Here is a 26,729-nt window from a genome sequence, read left to right as displayed (position 1 = left end):
TAGAGGAGAGTCAATCAGAAAGTTCCAAGACAGAACTCCAAAGGTCAACATGTTCAAACGTTTTATCTGAGCAGGATTTTCAACCTTCAAGATAAAATCAGAGCAAATATAAAGAGAGAGGAGAGACCAGCCTGTGGGTCAGACGTGGGTCTTTAGTAGTGAAGATAAAGGCCATAACACACATCTATATAACATTTAATACCATTTTACCAGTGGGCAGGTTCTTCACAGATGGCCTCATTATCTGTTACTGCCCTGATGTTTGAACAGTTCAATATCAATCATCACCTGCAGCACTGACATATCCCTCCCCAGCCCTCGCTTCGTTGCAGCTTCCCCACTGATTAAACAACGTCAGCACAGGTTAACAGTGAGCACCTCTGAGTCAACACTGGTGACTGAACTCACACACACACACACACACACACACACACACACTTCCTCCTAATCTGCTGTCTGGTTTGGATGCTGTGACACCAGACTCTTCAAATGAATTCTGTATTAATGCTCAGATACAAAGCTACAGCATCATCTCCCGGTTTGTATGTGTGTGTATTCTCTGAAGTTTTGGCCTGTGCCAAAGTTTCTTGTATAATTGGCGAAGTGTTAAAGAAAGTGAAGCAGCTGTCAAAGTCTTTAGTCTGTGCAGAAGGGAACTAAGTGTTCTGTTCCTATAAATCACCTTGGCCTTATTCACAGCAGATATCTCTCACACTATGATCCAGCAGCGGATTTGTCAGAGTCACATCTGCGGCATGTGAAATGAGCCCGGAGTGCCATACACCGCTCGTCTCAGCTTCCTCACCAAGATGTGGTGAGATCGACAGACTGTATAGTTACTTAAACAGGTTCCAAAATAAATAAGTCAGGTCCTCACAGTTATACAATCACCTCACAGGGATAACCATGAATCTTTGCAGTTCATAGCTACTATACATTATCTGTGGCTGTGTGTGGAATCTAACATATGGAATATTATTTCAAGCATCAGAGACTGAAGTGAGAGAAGGCCATGAATTTAAAAGAGGGGAAAAAAAGACATTATAAAGAGAGAGAGATGAAAGTCGGCCATGGCAGTTATTATTGATCAAAACACTGAGAGTCAAAGTGAGTGAAGCCTGATCTCTCTGAATCATCCTCTGAACTTAAGAGGATGGAAAGACGACTATGCAGCTAACCCCTGGCCCCCAGACCGTTACTGGTCCGTTGGTTATTTGGTACCAGTCCGCAGAGGGCCACAGGGATTTGTTTTTATTCACTTAGATAAAATAATATCTCTCAGTATCCAATACTAACAGGATAAAGTCTAAAATATGTTTTATTTTGAAAAGTAACCTTTACAGTATTAACATCGGTTGGCTTCATAGATGTGTGAACAGGAAGGGGGTAGAACTGGAGTTCTTCCCCATCATCCCCATGCTGGCCCGGTGTTCCATCCAGCTTCTTTTTAGATCTTTGGTCAGTTTCCAACACAGTGGACAAGTACATGGTGTCTTATACTAGTAGGAGCCGTGACCAAGAAGAGGGAGAGACCCTCCCAGTCCCTGTTAGTGCCTGGAGACCACCAACTGGTCCTTGATACAATAAAGGTTGGAGCCTGCTGGTCTACAGTGTTCTCTTTTGCCAAGACAATCCGCACATTTTGTTCCTGTCATTAACATTTGTTAAAAACCAACCAAACATGATCCAGCAGACTCTGATCTTTTTATGCATTTGCTCTTTTCATTTGTTGAAATGCTGCTGCTGCTGCTGCTGCTGCTGCTGCTGCAGAGAGCACCGTGACTAGTGTGACAACTGTCAAGCTAGAGTCTGGACAGCCCCGTCATACACGTCTGTGCTTTATCAATCCCCTCACAACAGTTCTACCTCCCCCTCCTCGTCGCAAAGACAACCATCAATCAAGAGACGGCCGCCCAGATAAAGAACGTGATTGGAATACTTGGATGTATCCACGCACCCACACACCCACACACACAAAAGGCATGTATTTGATTGACCAAAGGTTGGCAAGCACGCGGCAGCAAGAGTATGACATCAGACACAGCACAAAGAACAGCCTGTCTGAAGACTGAGGGTGCTGCCAGGTTGGCTCGCATTCTTACACGCACACACACACACACACACTGATTTTTGTTGTTGTGTTACCTAACCTTAATTGTATTCTGACCAACATCTCGTCTTAATTCTTACCCTAACTCCTCTCTGGAACTAAGATAAAAATATTGTGGAACCTCAAAACACCACACACTGAAAGTCCTGTAAATATCCCCATAAACAAAATGTGTCTCCACAACAGTTGTTTTCCAGAAGATGTTCTGACAAAATGGCCAAACCTACACACAGGTCATATGGACCCTAAAGGTTAAACTTGCTCCTACATTAATTTTGTAAATTTCAGCCTGAGCGTCCTCACATACTGACCTGTCCTCTGTATAATGGTGTCCTCACAACACCCTGACACGTTGACTTTTTCAGACTGTTTTTTAATGGAAACCTTTAGTTTCTGGAGGTGAAGTGAGTCAGGGAGTGTAGAACAGAACGTTCCAGTTTTCTCTCTCTTTCTTTTTATTGTAGTTAGTAAAAAAGGAACACTTTACATGCAGGACTTCAAAGTTCTGTTTCACCTGAGCACTGATGGCAAGTGACCTTAAAAAATGTCCATAATGTTTGATTTTTAAAATAAAGCCAACACTGCAAAGATCAGATTCTGGCCTTTTCATGGTCTGCCATGGGCTTGCTGCTCAAAGATACTTGTTCTGTATTTCCTTCCTGTTTGAACCTGGTCTGTGTGTCCTTCACTGGTGGTAAACTCTGAATTACAGCATTGAACCAGTTTTATTGTACACAGAAATTAGTGGAAGTTCCATCATGACCTGCAGTGACCTCCAGTCTTGACTGAGGTCTGAGAATTAACAAAGCTGTATTAATCTAGAATATAAACACTGAACATTTGAACAGTTTTATTTGTGCAGATGAATCTACTGTATGTAGATCAGCTTTAAAGAAACATTATTTATAAATGTTTATTTAATTTATATGTTTTTCAACCGACAAGGAATTTAGAAAAGTTATCAAATCCAATCTTCAGTAAATAAAGAATCCAGTGTAGATGGGTGAAATAAACGTGGTTAGCTTCTGACCTCTGTCGGCTGCTTCTTTGAACATTACTGATTATTTTAATTTACTGTAGTTATGAGGACAGTACGTCAATGCCATGAGATGAATGAATGAGTGTGATAAAGAACTAAACCTCCAGACTTCATTTATTATTATTTTGGGGTTTCAAAAAGTCGGCCTCACTGTGCATAAACAATGGTAATATAAAATATATTTCTGTATGTATATACAATATAAAACATATACATTAACAATAAAGATGATACAATGGCAACAAGCTTCAGTTCCTAATCTCTCCATCCCCGTCCTACAATGTGCTAATATTAGATGTCTATCTGTGTCTAATTATCTCTCCCCGACCATTTATCAAATCTGGAACCACCCTGGTGCATTAGTATAATTGCCTGGATCAGCTAATGACCTTAGAATCTCATTTTACTGCGAGGATGAATATGTCTTTTATACGACAGCAGAGAAACGGTACCAGACATGTGTACAGTGGAACCACCGCAGAACTGAACAAAATGGGCGAGAGAATTTAGTGAGAAACGACAGAGAGGACAATCGAGAACAACAGCTGATGGAGACAGAGGAACTCTGTACGGCAGGAAGAGACGCACGCCTACACCACAGGAGGTGGAGATACTGGAGAGCTTTTAGCTGTAGTGCTCAATTAGCCAAAACACCAATTACAACCCCCAAAAGAGAGAGAGAGAGAGTGAGAGAGAGAGTGTGTGTACTGCTACAAAATAGTACAAAATACTACTCAGATGTGTTTTGTTTGTTATCAGATCTAAAATGTCGTTCAGGTGTGACTTAGTGACGGGAGATTTTTCATTTGGATTCATGTTTACTCACAGATTATTTTCCAGTGATCACTGATTGGCTGGTTGTTAGCAGGGTAAATCACTCTGAGTGTCAAGTGCTTCATTCTGACACTGCTGCAGAGCTGTAACTTCTGCACCTTAGTACTACGAACAGTCGGGAAGTGCAAAGACGTAGATGAACAAAAATGGAAAAAATCTAAGAAATATTTCACAGTTATTCATGACATACACAAACACTCAAATACAGTCACACACAGTGTATCGTAACAAAGGGCAATCAAAGCCTTCCCTCCCCACGTTGCACCTTCGGTCCGCTCACTCATTCTCATTGAGTGGGTAACAGCGACGTCAAACAGAGACCAAACTGCTGAGTTAATGCTATGATGGGATGTATCTTGGTTTATCCGACTGTAACCTTCATGTCATACACAGGTGAGGGCTCCGACACCAGGTCTGGCTCGGACTTCAATCTCCAGCGGGGAGGCTGCAGTGAGAGGCAGCTCAGTGAGAGGCAGCTCAGTGAGAGGCAGCAGCCTCCCTTCAGGAGTCTCCATACAACACAGCGGCTTTATCTCCCACTGATGACTGAGCCTGATACCACTCTAATCCTGTTAAAGCCTTTTGAAGAATCACAATGTCCAACAATGAGCCCTGCGACACGCACTAACAGTACAGGGATATTACACACATTTTTCAATCCTGCAGGCACTGAGCCTCACACACACACACACACACACACACACACACACACGCTCTGACACCAGTCATTCCATCCGCTGCTTCTGATACTTTCTCTCCTTCCCCTGTTCATTTTCAACATCTGTCCATCACTGTCCACATGACACCATTTGATGTCTGTGCACCCATCCGTCACTCCTCTGCTCTTTTTCTCTCAATGTCATTGTTGCACAGCCTCCAGTCCTGCTTGAATATGATCACCCCCCACCCCCAGTTTGTCTGTCTCTCTGTCTGTTTCTCTCTGCTGGGTCTCATACAGTATTTAATGTCATGAAGATGCAACTCCAAATGCAGACGTTTGTGCAACAAAACTTGGTTGTTTTGCAACTTTTTGCTTTATTTTCCCCAAGATCAGCCTGAAGGAAAATGAAGACACGTAAAGTCAAGAGTTTTACCTGTCTAACGTGTATGTACATTATATTTAGCTTTTGTCGACAAACAAAATGTAAACATCGTTCCCATGATGTAACGATGATGAATCAATGTTCCGTGGAGACTTCTGAACAGGTTGGTTTTTGTTCGTTGACACTTTTGTAATCATTCCTTTCTCTTTTTCTATTCTCCACTTTCTTTACACCACTCCATCACGTTCCACACTTCCTTCATGCTTCTGTAATTTATTGCCCCCTTCACTGAAACCAGGTGTTCAGCAGTCATTCATCCACCTCAGACTGTTGCTTCAGTCCGTCCTACCAATGATCTCCCAGCAGAAGGACAACAGAGCAGGAGGAGACAGAGTTGCTTTTCTGAAGCATGATAAATATCCCATGTCTATGTTTGTGGCTGACGGCTCTCGGGGATGAGATTTAATGAACCTCTCATCCATCTCTGATTATTTTCTAATTAAAGGAGTGACTGATGGGGCAACGAGTAAATTCAGGAGGCATATTTCTAACTGCTGTGGTAAAAAAAATAACCCTAAAAACAAATGGCAGACTCAGCCACAGGAATCACACTCAGACCAGTCCTGTATATTCCCTCCTGGGTAATAGTGTGCTCCATTTTTGTATGACATGTCTACTGAGGAGCATGTGATGTTTCCTGCCAGGATGAAGACTCTGTAACACCTCCTTCACCTGAGGCCTGCGGTCGTGTGTGGGATTTAGAACCTGATTGTAATACTGTTCCTTTTTTTGTAATTGTTTCTTTACTTTTTTCCTGTGAGTCAGGCAAATGTAATAATGCAATTAATCAAAAGATTGCATATGAAAAATAAATAAATAAACAGACCAGACCAGACGGCGAATGTAAACAAAGCCGTGTTTCGCCTATAACGCCATGTGACGTCATATTCGTTAACTGCGCTCGTCAACTAGTTCCTGTGTCGACTGAGGGAACAAGACTTTATTAATGAATTTATAATAGATGGCATAAAAACACGAAACGCTGCGGGTCGAGGACGTCGTAAACCGAGGATCACCTTTGCTAATCTTCTGTCAAATGACTGTTTACAAGTCCACTTGGGGACGGGAGTCAATCCCCGCAGTTATTGAGGGAGGCTGGGGGAACACTCTTCACAGAGTCAGACACTGACCTTCCCTCCAGTTGTCTACTTCCTGAGCTAACATGTGTCGAAGTTGACACAAGATGAATCTACAAATGCAAATGAGAAACAGTGCTAAAAAAAGAAAAGTGTTGAATCAAAGGGGAGACAGTTCTGTCTCCTTTGGCCTTGCGTTATTACCAACAAGTCCAGAGGAGGAAGAGTAGCACGTCAAATAGACGTCTTCCCAGTATGTGAGTGTAGGTGACTGCAGCAAACATCCAGCATCTGTTTGTTTCTTTGTTTCTTTGTTTACAGGGTTGAATGTGAGAGATTGCACTTCAGCACCGCAACCACCAAACAGCCAAAGTCCAGAGGTCTGATTAAGTGCTGGAGGATCAGTGACGGAAAGGATAAGGGATGAAGGAAAGGAAAGAGGGGACATAGAAGAAGTTAGAGCGCTGCCAAACAACAAAAGGGAGCAGAAGTTGGCAGACAATCTGCTGTCCTGCAGTGAATTAATGTTCCGTTACTCCCACACTCCATCTACTTCCCTCCATCCTTGCACACCTTACTTGTCTGCAGTCTAATTTAAATGTTAGTTTTACTGCGCAACACCCCAGGAATAACAAATGGTTCAACAAAAAAAAATAGTCAAAGGATGGTAGGGTGAAAAAGGAGGAGGAGAGAGGAGAGGTACTCGATGTTCTCAGAGTAAGACAGGGATTTATATGATCAAAAAAAAAGAGGAAAGGGGCGTGGCAGCCACGGGGGTGTGGTGTCTAACGAGTGAGGCTACAGCTTGTTAGAAATTCTCTTCACAACAGCAGTAGCTGCTCTGCCGATGGGACTGGCCACTGAGCACAGAGAAGTGCTGGTCGTACTACCTGAATACAACATCCACAGTGCAGGTGGGCGGAGTCAACATGATCAGTCTCTACACATGTGAGCGATGTCCTGTAAAAGGACAGGAAGTGACCTCTGCGTGACATGGACGACTATTCCTGGACGTCCTTGGATTTGTTTTGACCCACACAATATTGTGTGGTGTCTCTTTGCTGATGCGGCATAATTAAACATATGGCTCTGTGTTGTGTGTGTGTGTGTGTGTGTGTGTGTGTGTGTGTGTGTGTGTGCTGAGGCAGCTTGTCCACAGATGGATGAAAAAAATGGTGGCCTCTCTGAGGACACTGAGACATTTAGAGGAGACGTTCCAACAGGGACGTCCTCTCAATAACACCGAGTCAGACAGAGTCAATAGCTGCAGCCTGCCTGTGTTCACAGCTTACTTCACAACAGAGTGCTAATAAAAGGCTGCCTCCACAATATCCTGTGCAGATGGAGCGACCTGAGAAATCACAGGGAGACTAGCTATGAGCTGGAGACCAACGATGTATCGCTTTGACCAGATATTCCAACGATGAAAGATGATAGAAAAGACTTGATATTTCTATTCATATTTATGTACAAATATCAATGGTGTCTGAGTTCTGAGGACTCCAGAATATTAAGTGTTCTACGGATGAAAATGTAGTAAAATCTGACCATGTGTTATCAAAGCTTTTCATTTTGGTTCCCACTGTTCCACACCCAAAATATCCTCAACCTCAAGTACACATACACAGCCTAACGTCCTTCCTCTGCATTAGTTACATATGTGATTCAGTAGCACGGGCAGATGCTAACCTACACACAGGAAGTAGAGCTGTGCTGTGCAGTATTATAACGTTGAAACAGAGAAACCAACAACCATCAAAGAAGACCACAAAACACAACATTAATGGCAGAACTGGCAGAAATTGTGTCTGAAAGTACGGGAACATTTAAGAGGTAACCTCCCAGGGTCAGAACCTATAAAGAAGAAGAATTGGATCACTGTCCCATAGTGGCTGTATTACTTCACTCCTTAAAAAAGGGGTAAAATAAGTGAGACTTGTGTGTACAGTCACTGTGTAAACATGGGTAATCGGATTCACATCTGATTCCTTGTGTTGAAATCATACAGTAAGGCTGTTGTTTTCACTGACGAAGGCGAGGTTCTCTGTTTCATCAATCGATCCTTCCAACAGACTGTGACTCATTTCCTGTGAACTTTTATCACTGTCCATTCTTTCACCAACACTGACCAACTAATCAGGAAAATGTCTTCATGAAAAATAGACTTGAATATAAAAATATTAAAGCGTTTATCTGGACACACACCCCATTTAGAAAAAAGAAATTCTTTTGAAATGATCCACAAATCCTTTTTAAAGACTGTTGTAGAGAAGTGTAGCCTGATCGTCCTCTGAACTGCTCTTTTCACTTACGTTCCCTCTCTCTTCACACACTTCTAGTTCTTTCCTCTCAGCACACTATTTGATGTGATAAGATTTTTTCTGCAGATGAATCAGATCCATGAGGGCAGGGGTACGCTCCTTCATACGCTCCCTGCTGCTCTCTGTCTTCATGATCCACCAAACCTCCTTTCTAACCTGTACTCTGCAATAACCAGTGCATGTCTTAACAGTAAGCCCCCCTACCCTCATATTGACTAACAGCTACTGAAGAGAATCTTCATAACAGCAATCTGGTCCGCAGATTGTGACTAGTCCGTGGGATGTTTGGTAGAAGGCCGCAGACAAAGAATTAATAATTGCTTTTGCCTGATTTTGTGGAGAATTTGCTCATTTCCATTTATTCATTTAAAGATAATCAACAAATGTGGTCCTTCATTGATCAGTGCAGTGGTACCAGTCTGTGGTACTGGCTCCGTCTGGAATACCGATCCTTGGTATGTAAAAGGTTGGGAACTGATGTCCTAAGTAATGTAGCCCTAAAGAGTTGAGAATGTTTGTGACCAAACAGACCTTATGATTTGAAGGAGTATCACTCCACCTCTGATCTGCCTGGAGTTAAACTAACAACCATGTGACTCAAGTGAAAAGCCAGTCCAGAAACAAATGACTGCTGTTTAGTCGTATGAAGTATCAAACATTCATCCATCAAACGCCAGCACATCATTTTAAAAAGTGAAAGTCTCTCTTTATTGACATTAGATCTTAACACAGCTGTGGTTTTCAGCACAACACACACAGCCTCCCTGGAATCCCCAAATACCACATTTGTTTTATCTCACAACTTCCTGACCCAGACAGTTTTTTTCTCCCCGCCGTCCTAACTTTTGCTCATTTTTACACTCCAACCCTTCAGCCTCTAAGATGGAGCGAGAAGCAGCGTAGTGGGAGAGAGTTGTCTCCGTGCCAGGGCAAAAATAGACAGTAAATTATAGAGCCTTCTGAGAACACCCCAGTGGGCTGCATGACCTCAAAATAACACACAGACAAATCACTGGCAGACTTACATACAAACACTACACAGCATGTCGTCCTACTTCTGTGTTTCCACTTCACCATGGTAAATCTTTATGAGTCAACAGTCGGCCCGGGGTTCGGTTCTATGGTACTGACGGAAACTGTGAGTTTGAATCACAGATGTTAATGTGATTATGGCAGCATCCCAGCTTGGGTGACACACACACACACACACACACACACACACATGCATACTGTGCTGGTATCATCTGCCATTACTTCACCCAGTGTTAACCTTTAGAACTGTCATGCAGTGGGTTGTCCCTGCAGTTTGCTAACAATGGAAAGGAAACTGGTTTCTGATCATTGAAGATCGAAATATGTGTTGGTTTGATATAAATCCAACACACACCAGGACAAATGAGCAAAAGATCTCAATATGCATTTACAAAGGCAGTGCAACATGAACAAGCTGGTTAAATAACAAAGTGTTGACCGAGTCACTACCTGCTTCTTTGTCTGATCTAATGCCTGAAATACACTTCGTTAAAAGTGTTTTTTTTTTTTTTTAAGGAAACCTGTTGATGAACTTCAATCATTTGAACAGGTTTCCTTCTAGTTTATTTTTTTAGACTTAAATAAAATCTAAACAAATAAAAGTTATACAGCTCAACACTTGACAAAGGTACGTTTTAAATCAGAACACCTGTCAGAGAACACAACACAACAGGAAATCCATCTTTGCAGGTTGAAAAAGAGAAACAGAGGAGGTTGATGGATGAAGATGGGAGTGGTTTTTCGTACTCACCTTGAGTGAGTCAAAACAGGCGATGACTCTGCCGTTCTCCACCTGACAGCTCTTGGCAGGGTGAGCAAACTTGCACTCGTTGTCCGGCCGTGAACATGTTCCTCTCTGGAATTCCCGACAGACTTCCAACGTCAGCCACTTTGTGTCCCTGATGGGTGTCACATTCAACGCCATCGTGAGCCGTAAAGAAGGGGGCGCTCACAGAGAAGAGAAATCCACCAAATACGTGCGTGTGTCTGTGTGCTTTGGACGACACAGGGAGAAATGAAAATAAAGAAACAATAAATGGCATGGGAGGGAGGGGATCCAGTTTTAGGAAGGTTTGTCCTGGAGTGAGATTGCGTGAGGAAGGCTGTGAGGACTGGACTCCTCTACCACCTGTGGCCCATCCTCACAGTCTGTTTGAAGATGTTTAAGAAATCCTTGAGCGTTTGTCACCCAGGGCACAGACAGGTGGTGGCCACAGACGTTTGCTTTGCTCTCCTACCCACAGCAGTTTACTCGCTCCACGGCTGAGCTGTCAGTTGAGATGAATGGCAAAACGCATTATTGATTTAGTTGGTCCATGAGGAGTTGACATAGGGCTGGGGGAAGAATAAAGGAGGGGGAGAGGGAGAGGGAGGCAAGAACAGGTGGAGGAGGCACAGGTAAAGGGGACAACAAAAGGACAATCGCCTTCCACTCACAGCAGCAGATAGCTTCACTGTCAGCCTGTATCGGGAAAAGAGGGTGAAAGGGTCGACTTCCTCAGGAGAAGGTGGATTGACGACACCGGTGGAGGCCCGGCTGGTGGAGGGAGCAGGAGATGGGAAGGGGGTGAGAGTGGGGCAGTGGATGGTTCAGTAGATGGTGTTGGCAGTCCTGGTGCCCATGCTGAGGGGGGTGACTCTGACAGACATGGGGAGGCACAGAGACAGAGGTGGTTTCAGTCTAGCCAAAAAGCCCCAGGAGTCGGCATCAGAAGGCACTTGTCTCTGTGGAAGAGGACAGAGAAGGGCGTCACTGGACGACTCACCACAAACACACTGACACAGTATGAACAGATCCTTGACCGGAACAATTGTCCCTGTTCTCATTCACCCTCCATGATCAAGGTCTCATACAGCCCACACACAGGTTTCTGGGCTCTCATCTGAGGAATCGAATCCAGTAGGATTTTGCTAACAAGGTTCTGTTAGCCGACTGGATGGGAAGTTGTTCAAGGAAAAGCTTCTTCATTTTAAACTGATGGTGGGGAGTACAGTTAAGATTAAGCCTAACAGAACTCTTCAACCTTGACCATGACCTAGATGACTGAGAATCTTTGTAGAGATTTTGCTAAATGTAAAACTCATTCATTCAAGTGAAGACAATTAATCTTAAAAAAGGGAGCGTCAAACAGGGACATAGAGCAACTGAAATAAAATGATGGTTTTTCAGTTGTTGGCGAATCATACTTGTAATTTGACGATTGATGGTTCAATATCCTTCCCTGGCAAGACTGGCTGAGCAAGTACCAAAAATTCCAAACTTCAAATGGGCTCCTGGGCTCCTGTGTGTCTGGACTACTCTGCCTTCATGTAATATTATTCAGGTTTGCCCCGTTATGTGCCTCATCAGGTCAAACATAAAAATCAAAGAAGCCAAAAAAAAAAAAAAGAACATTTAAAAAAACCAAAGCGAGGAAGTCAAGTCAGAGCAGGAATATGAGAAATGACTCTGGAGTAAGGGAAATATATAAATAAAGGACTCATCAATTAGTTTTTTAGCATATGTGAATAATGTATGTGGTCATTTCCTGTAGCCAGAGGCAGCAGATATTATTACACCCTCAGATCAACCAGGCTATGATGTTGGAGTAGAAAGGAGGTGGAGACGGGTGAAGGACACGGGGGTATTCCACTGGGACATAACACCCTCATCCACAATAACTGGATCTACAAAAAGAAAAACAAAATCCATGAGGAATATCATTTCAAGACACATTTGATATTGGCTGATAAATGACCTGAGATGAACCAACTATCAGTGGAGCCAAAGTATCTACTGAATGAAGAAAGCTCTTTGAGGTTTATCCAGACCATGGATGAACTCACAGCTCAGATGTTGCTGAGGAGGCAACATTTTTACAACATCAGAGCTACGAGTGCAGGAGCTTCAGAGGTGTTTACTGAGTCAAAGTTAACGCCATAAAAACAAGATACTGCAATGGGTTTGCCATTAAGATAGAAAATATGTGTAAATACTAGACCACACCTGCTGCTACTGTGTACTAGGAGCTCCTCTTCCACACTGTAAACAAGTGGACTTCCTCCAAAAAAAACACCACCAACAGTGCCACACCACCAGGTGATCGTGATTTTATTGTAATTCACAAAGTCCTTTCCATATCTGCAAGAAGATGACCTGGAATTTCTTCTTGACCTAAAGACCTTGTTTTTCATAAACTGGTTTACAAACTGATTATTTTTCAAACCAGCACAACACCAGCTGTTAGTCCACAGCATCAGCCAGGAACCACACCCTGACGGCCAGCTCGTTTTTATTTAGGAGTACAGCAGCTAACAATTTAATGGTCTGATAATGTGGAGCCGTAGTTAAGCGGTTAGCACGTCTGCCTTACAAGCAGAGAATCTTGGGTTTGATTCCCAGAGGAACTAATGGCCCATGGGGCAGCCTGGGAGATGCAGCCACGTACTTAATGGCGCCTCCTGTGGCAGCCTGTGTCAGTTGCAAAGACTCAAACTAACTGCTACTTTCTCATTGATATAAACATGGCACAGCGTTTTCATTCGTAAATCCCCGCCAGAAAATAAAATGAAAATGTCCGTGGATGACAAAACTCCGACATTTTCATGGAGTCTACGGGAAATACAAAAATAAGACATGAGAAATTCCGTAATGTGAGCAGTAACAGAGTGCTGACTGTAGCAGTTTATAAAGCAGGTGCCGAACGTGTCATATTACACTGCATCACTAGAGGACCAGGGTATGACTTATGGACGACCTGCACTGCCCTCCTTACTGAGAGGAGCAACAGGGAGGGGTGGTTGTCACTGGAAAAGGAGGGAGTGAGGGTGAGGGTCGGATGATGATTCAGAATAAGAAAAAAAGGATCAAAAGTAAGGTTAAAATCAAAAAGAAGTTTGTAACTGGGAAAGACACTGGTAAAAGACAGAGGAAGGAACGGGAAAATACATTTTCGGTCATTTTTATATGTGCTTGTTCTATTGTTTTCATCTACATGCTTAAAGATGTCAAAGTCCCAGTGTCATGTGACACTTTGTGAACATCTTTCAACAGCAGCCTCCTTTGTCTTCCACTTTCTCTTCTCCTCCCTTTTCATCCCTCATTCACACGATACCTTATGCTGCAGTGACACAGTAATATGCTGCAAGGTCATCATCGCCAAGGCAACTACGCACACGCCACGTCTAAAGCACGGATAAAGAGGTGGTGGGCGTTCAGACAGCTTTTTGTGGAACTACGCCCGGTTTCAAACCCCTGACGTTCTCATGAACATCCTCTCCCTCTGGACACTCATCATAAAAGTCATTTAGGGAGCTGCGACATTACCTGATGCGACTGTGTCAACAGTGTTTACAGTTGGACCGTGGATAAAGGTCGAGAGTCTGTGTCTACTCCCGGGGTTTCCAAACCTGCTCTGCAGGGCAGATGGGGCAGTTGTCACCCCCACGTAGAAAATCATCAACAGCTGTTTTTTCCCAGATCTCTTCATAACAATGTAATGTCACTGAATGGAGGAAGTGGAATTACAAATAAAGGAAATCCCTGCATCAGTCCTCTTACATCATCTCCAGAGGACACACGTCTACAAAGATGAGGTCACTCAGAGCGTTGTGGAACACACACGCATCGGAGCGTGGAGTACGCATGTGCACAACACTTATCTTTCTTGTGCCCACTCGCTCCCAAACACTCTCATTAACAAACACCGTGTGAAACTCCTTCCTTTAGCTGTAAAACAAACAGAGGAGAAAAGACAGCCAGGGCAGTCAAGTGGCAAGTGTGCAAGCTGTCGTCTGCACACTGTTAACGCTGCAAGACTTTAAACAGCCTGACACGCACGCAGACGGGGGCGCCAGGCACACAGACGACAGGAGACCACAGGATTTGGGGGAGTAGAGGAGGTGAAATCATGTGTTTAAATCTGACGTTCACCTGAGGCGTGCACACACACCCACACACACACACACACACACACACACGTGCATACGTCCAGCCGTTTGCTTCTTTATAGTCACTGCAGTGTGGCTGGCTGTGGTGCTGGTGCCACTGTGGTGTAATGCAGAGGCAGAGTGGGAGTCATCGGGTTCATGGACATAAAGCAACCCACAGCCAGACCAGTCTGCTCCTCTCAGGAATATAAATGGAGGTGGTGTGTGTGTGTTCTTGTATATACTGGGATAAAAAAGGATAAAAGGTTTGAATCCAAATCCATCCCCCTGAGGGGGTTCAGGGCTTCAGGGTGAGGGTTAGTCTGGGGTTTAGGTTGGGCATTATGTTTAGGATGTTTACTTTAAGACAGGGAGTCAGTTCTGAGCGTCATTTGAAGATGTGGTGAAGACCTCATCAGGTTAGAAGACCAGACTACGTCCACACTGCAGCTCAGGTTTGTGTTCAACTAAAGGAAGGAATGAGTTTTTTGTTTGTTTTTTATCATTTTATCATTAAAAATTGAGTTAGTTTTGAGGAAATGATGTATTTATATTTAAAAAGTCCACACAAAATACAAGTCAGGTGTGTTTATGGAAATAGAGCACACACACGTAGGAGGGAGGAGAAACAGACATGCTGTAATATGTGGACACACACACTAAATTTACATCCAGTACCTGCAGTCACACACACACACACACAGATGCAGGGCTGGTGTAGACACAGACATGGGCAGAGTGTCTGTTTAACATTCCACCTCTCTCTTACTCAAACAGCAGCCAACCTCCACAGGCTGCTCAGACTCACAGGTGAGCAGGAGACGACAGACCCCAGTGACAGACAGATGCAGAGACAGACAGACGGGACAGGTGGCACGGCCTCAGACAGACACGGTCCACATATTCAGAATATAATGAGATATGGGCCAGGAGGGCATGTGACACAGTCAGCTCGTTTGGACCAAAGACGTAACAGAGAACGAAGAACTGGTCTTCAGTTCACAGTCATAGAACAAACAGATCAGTGTTAATGTGTGAGTCTGAGTGTAAATGGTTGGTTCTCTGTATGAGGGTTTTTTTAAATACATATATAATTAATAATTACTTGTCATTGTGACACACACCACAGCACACCACCAAATGTGACCTCTGCTTTTAACCCATCACCAAAGTGAACAGTTGGAGCAGTGAGCGGGGACGGAGCCATGCTCAGAGCACCTCAAAGCTGGTGGACTCGAACCTGAAGCCTTCCTGACCCAAGTCCGCTTCCTTAACCACCAAGCCACCACAGCCCTTACACCCCCATATATCAACCTAATAAAAAGCAACAACAACAAAAAACTCCTCAGTTCCATCCAGAGAAACGCACAAGTGGAGAGAACCTGGCATCTTGTCATCAGGGCAGATTTTGTCTAAACAAAAATAATGGCCTCTCCTCAGACCTCTGTGATTCAGTTTGACATCTTAATCTGTGGAAATCACCGAGGACTCCTTCGTAGTTCCAGCTGTATTTACCACAGATTACATCTTCCAGTAGCGTGCATTAGTCTGGTGACAGCTCAGAAGAGGGCAGGGAAAACAACAATCACACACCACAGACTGACTCACTCCGCGCGCCACTTGCCAAGTGTCCTCAGGAGACTCTGGTCCATTTCTCCGAGCCACTGACCGTCTTTCTGCTATTATGAGCTTTTTTTTATTTTTATGTCGCTCTTTTTGTCCTGCTGTCACCTTGATCAGATCCTCCTCCTTGTTTTCTTTTCTTCATGATTCAATCATGTAAATCAGGGTGAGGGGTGCACTCTCGTCATTATGCACGTTCACATTCTCACTGCTCATCTGTATTCGATAGGACGCCCGGAGCCTGCTGAGGACAGCAGGTGGATGACATCACTTCTAAAGGAGAGATTAGTTGAAGGATAAGGTGGGACGTTGGGGAGAGACCGCAAAAAAATATATCAAGAAAATCCAGGTCCTGGTTTATTGAAGTTAAATGATCAGTCATGGTCAGGTAACCATTCCTCCTCTCCCTCAATTAGAGTTTTTTTTCTTCCATCGAGTGCTTCATGAAGTGTGTGCAGTGAAATACGGTCAACATCTGATTGCCTCTGAACTCTCACATTTCTATACCCTAATGACCTTGTATATGAGCGTGCTCTAATCTGCACAGACGATGAACGAGAAACAGAGTGAGCCGTGAAAAGGCAGCAAGGCTGGAGGCAGGGAGCGACAGAGGAAGACGAGTGGAGGTAAGTGAGTGAGAAAAGGGTGTTTGTTCAAAGGACGCAGGGTGGAATATACACACACTGACTGTTAGAAAACAAAATCAAAGATGAAAATCCAGTAACCGCTGAACATAAACTAGCTTTACAGGAGATGGAAGATCAGAGTTGGACTGGGAGTTGTTTTAGAACTTTCTGATGGCAGCTTTGGTCGAAAGGTTTTTTTTTCTTCACCTCAGTTTGTCTACAGTGTCATGTCGTTCCAAGCACGGACACCAGAGCTAACGTTAGCTAAACCAGGCCTGGTACTCATCAAACGTTTAGAGAAGTCTACAACCACACAGGCGTAACTATTATTATCATTAACTACATGCTGTTCTGTAAATTGCAGTATTTCTGAATGTGAACCGTGCCTCAGTGAGACAGGCAGCAGCAGAGTGGTTTCCTCAGGGCGACAGCAGTGTAAACACCAGTAATGCTGTTGTAATAGATGAGGAGAGCAGGCCTGTTCATATGGATAAATGACTCAGTGTGTGTGTGTGTTTTCATTCATTTAATTCTAAAGGAACGTGTGTTTAGTCTTTCTGTGGACAGCAGGGGTCAGAAAACTGCCATTTAACTACAGACTGAGTGCTGAAGCTGCACGGAAGGGTGTGTGTGTGTGTGTGTGTGTGTTGGTATCTGTATTTGCGCGTGTGTGTGTATTTGTTATAGCTACATTTTTGGAAAAAGACTGACATTTTGTCAGTCTCCACATTCAGTGGGACAATTTAAATAAAATCTGAAACCTGGTTTGAAATTAGGATTAGGATTAAATTCAGATTAGAGTTAAACACGAGACATATATTAGTAATATTTAACGTTGGTAAAAGGATGTATTACTTTATGCCCATGTGATGTGCTCATAATACACAAAAACCAGTGTGTGTGTGTGTGTGTGTGTGTGTTAGTTAACAACTGTGCGGAACATTACACACTAACATTGGCCATTATTAGGTCTCGGCTCAGCTCTTTTCCACATTAAGACTGTCCTGCATTAGAAGTATCACACTTTAACAGTCAAACACACACACACACACACACACACACACACACAAAGAAGGTGAAAAGAAAAGCTCAGAGCAGTGTGGCAGCAGCAGAAAGAGGAAATCTAAGCAGGAAGACAGCTCAGTGGTGTATGTCAGAGCAAACATAAAATAATACAGCGTGAGACTCACACACACACACAGAGAGAGAGAGAAAAGAGAGAGCGAGTAAACAGACCAGACTTACTCTATCTCTGCACAGACTCATCTGACGGCTGCTGCTGCTGCTGCTGCTGCTGCTGCTGCTGCTGCTGCTGCTGCTGCTGCTGCTGAGAATGGAAAGTGAAAACCTCATGCTTACTTTAGCCACGCTCCTCCTTTTCACTCCCTTCATCAGTGCTCCTCCTCCTCCCTCCCCTGCCTCTTTCCTTCCTCCTCTTCCTCCGTTCCCTCCCTGCCCTTCACTGCTGGCAGAGCTCTCTGTCTGTCTGTATCCAGACACAGCAGGCTCCGTATAAGGCAGCGCAGCCAGACATGTAACACAGAGTTTATCCACGGCACGCTGCGACTTCACCTCCTGCAGCTTTTACTTGGATGAAATACAGGAGAGGGAGGAGGAGGCCAGAGAGGAGCAGAGGGGAGGAGAGTAAGAAGGGATATTACTGAGATCATACAAACTTCCCACTTATCTGAGTGTACAGATATTTATGATTTATGACTGGTACACCAGTCGCATTTTAGGGACCGTTGGCTTTGTGGGGACGTCAGCTCTGTTCTCAGTGATTCATATTGATTATGTCATCCCAAATGAATTATTGATACATGAAATATGTTTCATTATATAATTAATATATACACATGCTTATTTATCTTTTTCTAGTCTAGCTTTTGCCATATTTTTACCATTTCCATGGATTTTCCATGGGTCTGTTTTGTCTTTCAAGCTTGTTAAACCTGCACAAAAGAGCGCAGATATATATATATATTTAAATAGATATAGACTTTTAAAGAAACTAAATTCCCTGTCAGAAGAAATGAATGACAAATATATTTGAAGGCAACCCAGTCCAAACTCCTTTGTTCTGATGTCAATAGCTGATATTTCAGCAGAAGCAAACAGAAGGTGAAATCCATTCTGTGTTACATGTCTGAATATTTAGTGCTGACGATAAGCAGACAGATGCTTCAAAAGTTTCAGTGTCTGTTCCTGCACTGTATCTGCGGCCAGTTCATTCTCATGCAAATGCTAAAAAACATCTCTCCCTTTCTACCTCTGCATTCAGAACCGAAACGCAGATATTTAAATACATTTATTGGACGGTAAATCTTATTGCACCAAAAGAGTAGTAAATGTACTTTGCACCAGCGAGGGTGAACATTTTTCCTCCTCATGATGTGTGATGACCGCTCTGCTGCTCTCTGGGGGATTTTCAACTACTAACATTTATCTTGCTTTGCAAAAAAATAAAATAAAATAAAATGCAGGAAGCAGGATTCGGTTGAGATGGTGAAACTCTGCAGCTCCAGTCCACTCACAGGACAGAAAGAGTCATAGCTCTGTTGCCATGGCGTCTAACTCTCAAACACTGCGTCAGGTGCGTGTGTGTCTAAGTGGCCGTGTGTGAGTGTGTTGAGTGTTGAGTGTTGGTGGAGCTGTGTGGGTGTGTGTTTGTATCAGGTGGGTGTTACCGTGTGACTCAGAGCCACATCACTGACTTGGCTCAAATACATTTTAGGGTGTTTGGAAAAAATTATCAAATGGGTGTGTGTGTGTGAAAGTGTGTGTACTCGGCCTCTTTTCACTCTTATGGTTGATGACAGAAAAGCAATGGTTTTTATTCAGGGGGAATTAAACCAATGTCCCCAAAAATAATAAATGTGCAGAAAGAACTTCACGTCAGTGTCACTACTGCGTCATGTCTTCTTTTCACAGTGTGTGTACAGTAGGTCACCTCTGTTTTCCAGTTATGCTTAGCCTAACGTTTTCACTGCTCTCAGCTGCAGTGTTGTGCTGCTGTATTCGTTTACTATTGAGCAGCAAAACATCGACACTATCGTATTTTTCTCAATATATGCCAATGATATAACATTTCTTTAACAATATACTATATTCTTTACCCAGTGAATTTATTGCTACGAGAACCCTGGTTCATAGAAAGGCCTACTGTTGACCCCACCCACTCCCATAATTCCACAGATTATGCTTTTAAACTCCACTGACATTTTAAACATAAATTAGAGTGGACCCCCTAGATACGAGTTTCCTAAAATACGAGTATTCCATGATACAAGGAACTACCTAGTTACGAGTGCTCGACCAGGCTCCATTTTTCCACCCGGATTTGAAAACGTGGCCCAGACACAGATTGGTTTTTAGTTATTTTGAATGGGAATACACACGAGTGCTGCTGTGAAACAGATTAAACCTGTATATCCACTGGATAGAGGCAGTCCACTGTATATGTATATAGATACATATACATGGAAAGATAAACTGGTGTTGATTGTACAGAGCCTCGTTCCCCAAAGCCACCACTGATGGATCACTGCACTGCTCCAAGTGTTAATGTTTGGTCCAAGATTCTATAAATATTTAATACTTCATTCATGGAGACAAATCAACACACTCCAGTTCAATTTTACACCTGGGAAGTCACTGTCCTGTGACCATAAAAGGCCCTGCAGCCGTCCTCCACAGTTGGCAGCACAACGATACGTCTCCCAGCGTGGACACGTTGTAATGACAACGTAATTGTCACTTCAGCCTTTTCATTACACTCTGATTTGTTTATGTTTTCCCAGGAAATGTTTCCCAACTGTCACAGTTACACAGTGGATGGAACAACAGTTCTGTCGACGGCTCAGTAAATCAGCTGTCTTTATATTTTAATCTGAAGCTCAGTCTTAGAGGGTTTATTTCTGCACAGAAATGTTTAACATTCATCCATTCAGAACCAGTTCATTTACGTCACAGCTACTGAGACCAGACAAGGCTTCTGTTCTACAGTTGGTTTCCCTCTACAGCTCCTGGCCTGATCTACCTGCTGCTGAAGTCATTAGTGAAGTCCACTGTGTCTGTGTACAACGACAATGTCAGTTACACCAGGTCTGTACAGGTCTTCAGCCAATCACAACCCCCTGACAAAGGTCCAATTAGATCAATGAACCTGGTCCTCTATCATTCTTGGAACATGGGAGGAACCTGGAGAAAACCTCACACAGGTAGAACATGAAAAGTCAACCAGCAAACCAGCGATCTGGAACCACACTTTCACCAAACTCCAAATGAAAAAACAGACAGATGTCCTGAATGACCTTCTGAATGACCCTGTTCATTTTTGTACTTTAATACCATCAACTCACCAGTTACCAGGAAAAAGACAGGAAACCCCAATCTTGTGCTAACAACAACACTGCAAACAACTGTCACATAATAACGCCTCCCCAGAGATCCAAAAAACAACAAACAAAATCTGTGAATCATCCACCTCCAAACGTTTATTATGATAACCTGGTTTCAAATGGTCTGAGATTATCATCGTACCGCCACTGACAAAACTACTGTACCAAAAAGTTATTAATGTGAGGGACAGCAAAAAAACAGAGAATCCCTGTTTTTCAGCACCAATAAACTCCAGTTTATTTTCCATGTTTTCTTTAAATTTTGGATAGATACAATCTAAAAATCTAAAATGGGTTTTTAGTAATACTTAAAATGGTTAGAATGGTTGAATATATTATAGAGGTTCCCATTCATGTTTGATGTCAAAAACATTCTAGTTTGCTCAGACTAACGTGAACATGTTAGAAATCCTTCATAATCAGAACATCTTAGAACTTTTAACAGATTACTGTAGCATTTATGTGTTTTTAATTATGCATTATTTTTTAAGATTTCTTTTAAAACGAAATGAATCTTTAAATAAAACACAAGAAAATCCATTACTGAAGATAAAAAAAGTTACAGTTACAATACTTGTACTGTGGAAGTAAAAACAGCTTACAGAGAAAAGTCTGTTCACTGGTCTGTAGTTCCTGCAGTTTAATGCACACTAAGGTTTGCTGATGCTGCTCTGTCTGCAGAAGAAAGGATGGGAATATTTTCGAACATGACCTTCTAACCTCTATTTCCTTTTGACACAGAAAAAATCAGGACACAGATACACGAGCATATGTCCCTCCTGCTCCACATTATTACAGACAAGAACTTGAGGGGGGTGAAAAAAAAGGCAGCCAAGTCCAGAGTAATCCATAAATCATCTTTGATTCGTCTTGTTAAGTAAAGCCAGAGTTGGACAACGAGCAAAGAAGCGTCAGTCAGAAAACCACCAGGATTTCACCCCAGTGGAAATTCCAGCAGTGTGACCTAGTGTGAGGTTTTCAACATGCAGCAGAGTCCTGCTCTATTTCTGAACATCTAAGGTCAAATCATAAAACTGATCTATTTGGGTCTGTAAAAACTCCACGACCTTGCAAAGCTTTGTGTTTCCGTCTTTCTGGTCTGGAAGCCACAGAAATTCTGTTCCCAGAACGTGATCTCACACAGAGTCTGTTCTGTCCTTTGGTAACATAAATCAAAAATACTTCTTTCAAAATTGTTCACTACTAAAATAAATATAACGTGATCACAGTTAGGGAGGGGCTCAGTTATCTGGTTGGGCTCATGAACATCATATGTTCTGCAGGTTTAAGGCGGTTGAAGGCGGAGCCACAAAGATTTCATCCAGTTTTTCTAATGATGACCAACAGCAGTCTATGAAAATCCAAATAAAAAAAAATATTTCTCTACTTCCTCAGTTTCTTGCAGCAGTGGAATTGTTCTTCTTTCTCCCTGTATGTGGCGCCATTCCACCCATTCCTTTTCATGTTAGTGAGAGGTTTCAGTCATCTTTTAAGACTTCCCACATCTGCAATATAATAAGTCACTAAAGCACAGATGTCAAACTCATTTTCATCAACAACACAGTTCTCCTTGAAGACTATAGATGTAACCACTCCATAATGTATTAATAAATGTTTCTCCAGCTGAATGTTATTTATTCAAATTACAAATGTTTGAATACAAATATGAACACATATTGTTCATTGCTGTGTAATAAAAAAAAAACTTTTAATTTATAGGTTAAGAAATTTTGCTGCATGGCCATACAATATGACTTGGTGGGCCACATTTGGTCCCCGGGCCTTGAGTTTGACAATTTAATCATATACATCCACACACAGACACACAAATAAACTGGAATGTACTTTAAAAATAACATTTTCTAGAAGTTATTCCTCAATCTGTATGTTACATTGAGATCGTAACTGATTTCGTAAAGGGCTTCAACGTTTGGGCTGGGGGCAGATGAGGGGCTAAATGTCACATTTGGGGTCATCAGTTTGAGTCCCACGGCTGCAGTTGTAGTTCCCTCTTTTATCTGGCACAGCTGATGCGGTGGCGAGCCTCAGTGGCTCAGTGTTTAACCACGGAGTGACCCAGCAGATCAGCGTCAGTGGTGTTCCGTAATGAACGGTCATTTTGTAGAATTAGCTGCTGTGTTATTTAGTTTCTCTAACAAAGAGCCACACAGACATGAGGACCAAATGAGGATTCAACGTTTAATTGCCTCATTAGGCCTAATGAGCACTATTACTATAATTTGATGTAACATTTTTCTGACAAATCACCGGAATACCAACTGGTTAAAACACATTTACATACATTTGTCATTGGATAAACGTTTGGCTGATGTGAGCCAAAGGTCAGCGGTCCTCACATGTAAGAAAAAGACGTTTCACTTCTGGGGCTGGTGATGCTCAACATATTTAATATTATTTAAAATAAATAAATGTTTAAATACAGGAAGAACACATGGACACTTACGACAGTGATGTTAACTAATGTTATGTTGACAAATGTTATTCTTTAAGATCATTCATCAGCAGAGCATTATCCTGATGAGCAACAGGCAGAGAAGTTGCAGGTTCCACCGCCTGTCGGGTATTATAACTGTCTCCCCCGTCTGTCAGGGGAGTGATTTTGCGTCTTCTCCTCAGAGGCAGAAACAGATAAACAGATCATGTTGTCAGGGCAGCGCTCGCTTTTTTTTTTCATGGACAGAAAAAAAAAATCTGTTCTTACCTGCCTGTCGTCTCCGCTCCGCTCTGCGTCTGAACGTACACTCACGCACGATGTCCACAAGCAGGAACTGATGAATCGACACCACTTCAACCTTACAGTGAGCAGTGCATTATGGGCTCTCTATCTCCCTCTCCCTCTGGCTCCCTCTGGCTCGGTGTTAAGGGGGATGTCCTCTCGCCTCGTCTGGGTGGAGGAGGAGAGTGAAATCACACACTGGGTCTGCACACACACTCAAACACACACACAGACTGCAGAAGAAGAAGGAGCCCCATGATGATGAGTGCCGCTGCCCTGGTTGCCCTGGCAACAGCCACCCTCTCTCCCTCTCTCTCTCTCTCCCTCTCTCTCTCTCCATCTCCTGACTCCCCCTCTGTGGCTTCTAGTAGAATAGTAAGACAAATTCTGACAAAAAACACACACAAAATAATAATGAAAATAACCCCACAAATTTGACAAACTAATGATTTGACTTTTTACTTTTCTTTGAAACGAACACTGAGTGTGAGGTTGAGCCGCTGCTGCAGAGACGGCAAGAACTCAGGCTTGAAATCACACGAGTGAAGAAACTGTTGCTTCTGCCTTCTCAGATAACAGGACGGGGGGAGGGGGGGGGGTATACGTACGTGCACATACGTGGAACCACTGTTTGTGATCACGGTCATTTTTGCTGATGCGACGTGCGGTGACCACTGAGGCCTGCAGCACTTTGATAACATACATTAGTGGAAGTCACAAAACACAGCGAGAGGTCACACGTGCACACGGACAAAACCAAGCAAAAGTACCTGGCGTACTGAAATATATTTCCACACTCCTGTCTTTAATTGGTTCATTCACTAACACAATTAATACGGAGTGCTTTATCAGGAATAAGAGGCTCGGCAGTCAGATAAGTGAAGGAGGAGGAGAGAGAGAGGGAGGGAGGTAAAGAAAAGGTAAGATAAGAGAGACTGAAGGTGAGGCAGCAGAAAAGAGACCTTGCCTTCACCGTCTCCCATGGTGACAGAGTGGGTGGAAGGCTGTTGGTGTCCTTGAGTCCTTATAAATCAACAGCTTACAGCTGAGCCCTGCAACACAACCTGGCTGATTACTTTAATGTCTTCCCTCACTTGTTAATTTTTCATCCAACACTTATCTCCCTCCCTCCCTTCTTCCGTCCCCCCTCATCAGTCTCTGGTGCTTGAACTGACCCACTGAGATCCAACCTCAAACCTACAGAATCCTCTGTGTCACCGAGTGAGCGTTCGTTCGTTTATCATTATCAGAGCAAGAGGGAAAAAAAACGGGTTCAGGTACAAAGGAACTCCACATCATTTCTGAGGCGATAATTCATCTGTGGCTGCAGTGGATTTATTCTCCTCATCACAAAAGCTGGGATGTTAGACGGTAAACTCTGACTACACTCAGTGGAAGATGGAAGATGTTAGTGAATGAACAGAAGGAGACTCATTTTCCCAAAGACTTTTCTTTATTCATGTAGCGTTACTACAGATACGAGTGTCTTCAGACTTCTTTCACAACTTCACAGGGAGCTCCAGTGCTCCCAGGGGCTGGGCCGTCACAGGAAGCTCCTGGGACCGCTACACCAAGTGAAGACCGCCACGGTGTCTTTCCTGCCTCTACCACACAGCCGAGGAGGACAAGAACTTTCTGAAAACCTCACTTCCACTGACAACTCCATCAACAGGGTCTCTAACATCTGATCCTGCCACATCTGGTCTCCCCCAGCCCAGGTTTTGACCTGGTTTTGTCCAACATGACTGTGATATCAGATATATGCAGTACCTGATGTAGTATCTGATGTACAATCATAACATGATTACCTCAAATAACGATAACTCCATGATTATTCCCCTCTTGTTTTCTCCTGCAAATAAGTAGAACTATATTAGAAAATATTCATATTTATTCAAATATAATTTGACAAAACATCACTAACAAGTGAATAGGCAGTTTTTTTTTTACTTTCAAAATTCATCAACCGGGCCGGATTGAACCCTCTAGCAGGCCAGTTCTGGCCCACGGGCCATATTTTTGACACCCCTGACCAAGACTGTGTTTTAAAGCTAGAAATATCTGCTAGAGATCACATGGGGGACAAAAGATGGTAACAGCCCAATGGTTTTGATTGATCAGCCACAAAAATCCACACCTGTTGTAGACTGCTGCGTGATTCCCGGTTGCCATGGCGACAGATGGTAGCTGTGCTCCACGTATCCATCACTGTTGATGTTACAGCAACAACGATATGTCAGTGGGTTTGGAACAGAAGGGAAGCAGGAGCGGGGGACCGGGGGAGGGGAGTAAGGTGGGAGGCGACAGGTTGTAGTCACTATGTGTGGGAGACACACTGTCCACAGAGACAGGCCACACATTTAGTTGGACTTTCTTCATCAACTCTACAGAGAAAAGTCTCACCTTCAGCCTGAACTCTGAGGCCAGACTAATGAAGGGTCCTTGAATCTGAGGGACCCTGAATAATCTGAATAAGTGATTCAGATTTGATTAGTCTGCTCTTTGAAGACTAATGAGAGCAGCAGGTGTCCACAGGCTCCGTGGTCCTCTGCTGTTCATTCACACACTTAGCACACGTGCACGCACATGCCATTTTTCCATGGACTGTTATTTGTCCTGCTCCGTCCTGATTGGCACTGTTTGGACATAGATGTCAAAACACATCTTTAGCAAATACATGTGAAGACATCGGAGATGGAGGAAAAAAGTAGGAGATTTGAGGAAGTTTGGAGAAAGGATTTAAGCAGCTGTCGGGAATAAACTGTCCTTCTCTGCTTCTGTTTTTTTTTTTTTTTTTACTGCAAAATATTTCACTACCGGTAAATAAAAAGTGGAGCTAACACGGCATTTTTTAAAACTTGCTTTTGGTAAAAGTGGAAGGGCAGTACTTCTACTACTCCCACTCAACGGGGGCCGGGGT

The 26,729-nt window shown here is 43.2% G+C and overlaps 1 protein-coding gene across 8 annotated transcripts in view; it reads right to left on the bottom strand.

Moving 5' to 3' along the window:
- LOC103378106 (muscleblind-like protein 1) overlaps nucleotides 1-24,091 on the bottom strand; it is a 43,721-nt gene extending 19,630 nt beyond the window's left edge. For 2 of the 8 annotated variants that reach the window (XM_025054986.1, XM_025054991.1), the window contains exons 1-2: nucleotides 17,918-18,128; nucleotides 10,267-11,240 (exon numbers count right to left, since the gene is read on the bottom strand). In XM_025054986.1, coding sequence (XP_024910754.1) covers nucleotides 10,267-10,440 — 174 coding nt within the window. In that variant the 5' untranslated portion in view covers nucleotides 10,441-11,240; nucleotides 17,918-18,128. Of the gene's footprint in view, nucleotides 1-10,266; nucleotides 11,241-11,702; nucleotides 11,888-17,917; nucleotides 18,134-23,794 lie in introns of those variants that run through there. The other 6 variants (XM_008309186.3, XM_025054989.1, XM_025054988.1 and 3 more) reach the window with 6 other exon arrangements.
- Between the last annotated feature and the right edge of the window lie 2,638 nt (nucleotides 24,092-26,729).

Source organism: Cynoglossus semilaevis, chromosome 4, assembly GCF_000523025.1.
Source record: "Cynoglossus semilaevis isolate Cse_v1.0 chromosome 4, Cse_v1.0, whole genome shotgun sequence".
NCBI classification, from domain to species: domain Eukaryota; kingdom Metazoa; phylum Chordata; class Actinopteri; order Pleuronectiformes; family Cynoglossidae; genus Cynoglossus; species Cynoglossus semilaevis.
The sequence above is the reverse complement of the archived record's forward strand: the minus strand, read 5'-3'. Positions and strand labels throughout refer to the sequence as shown.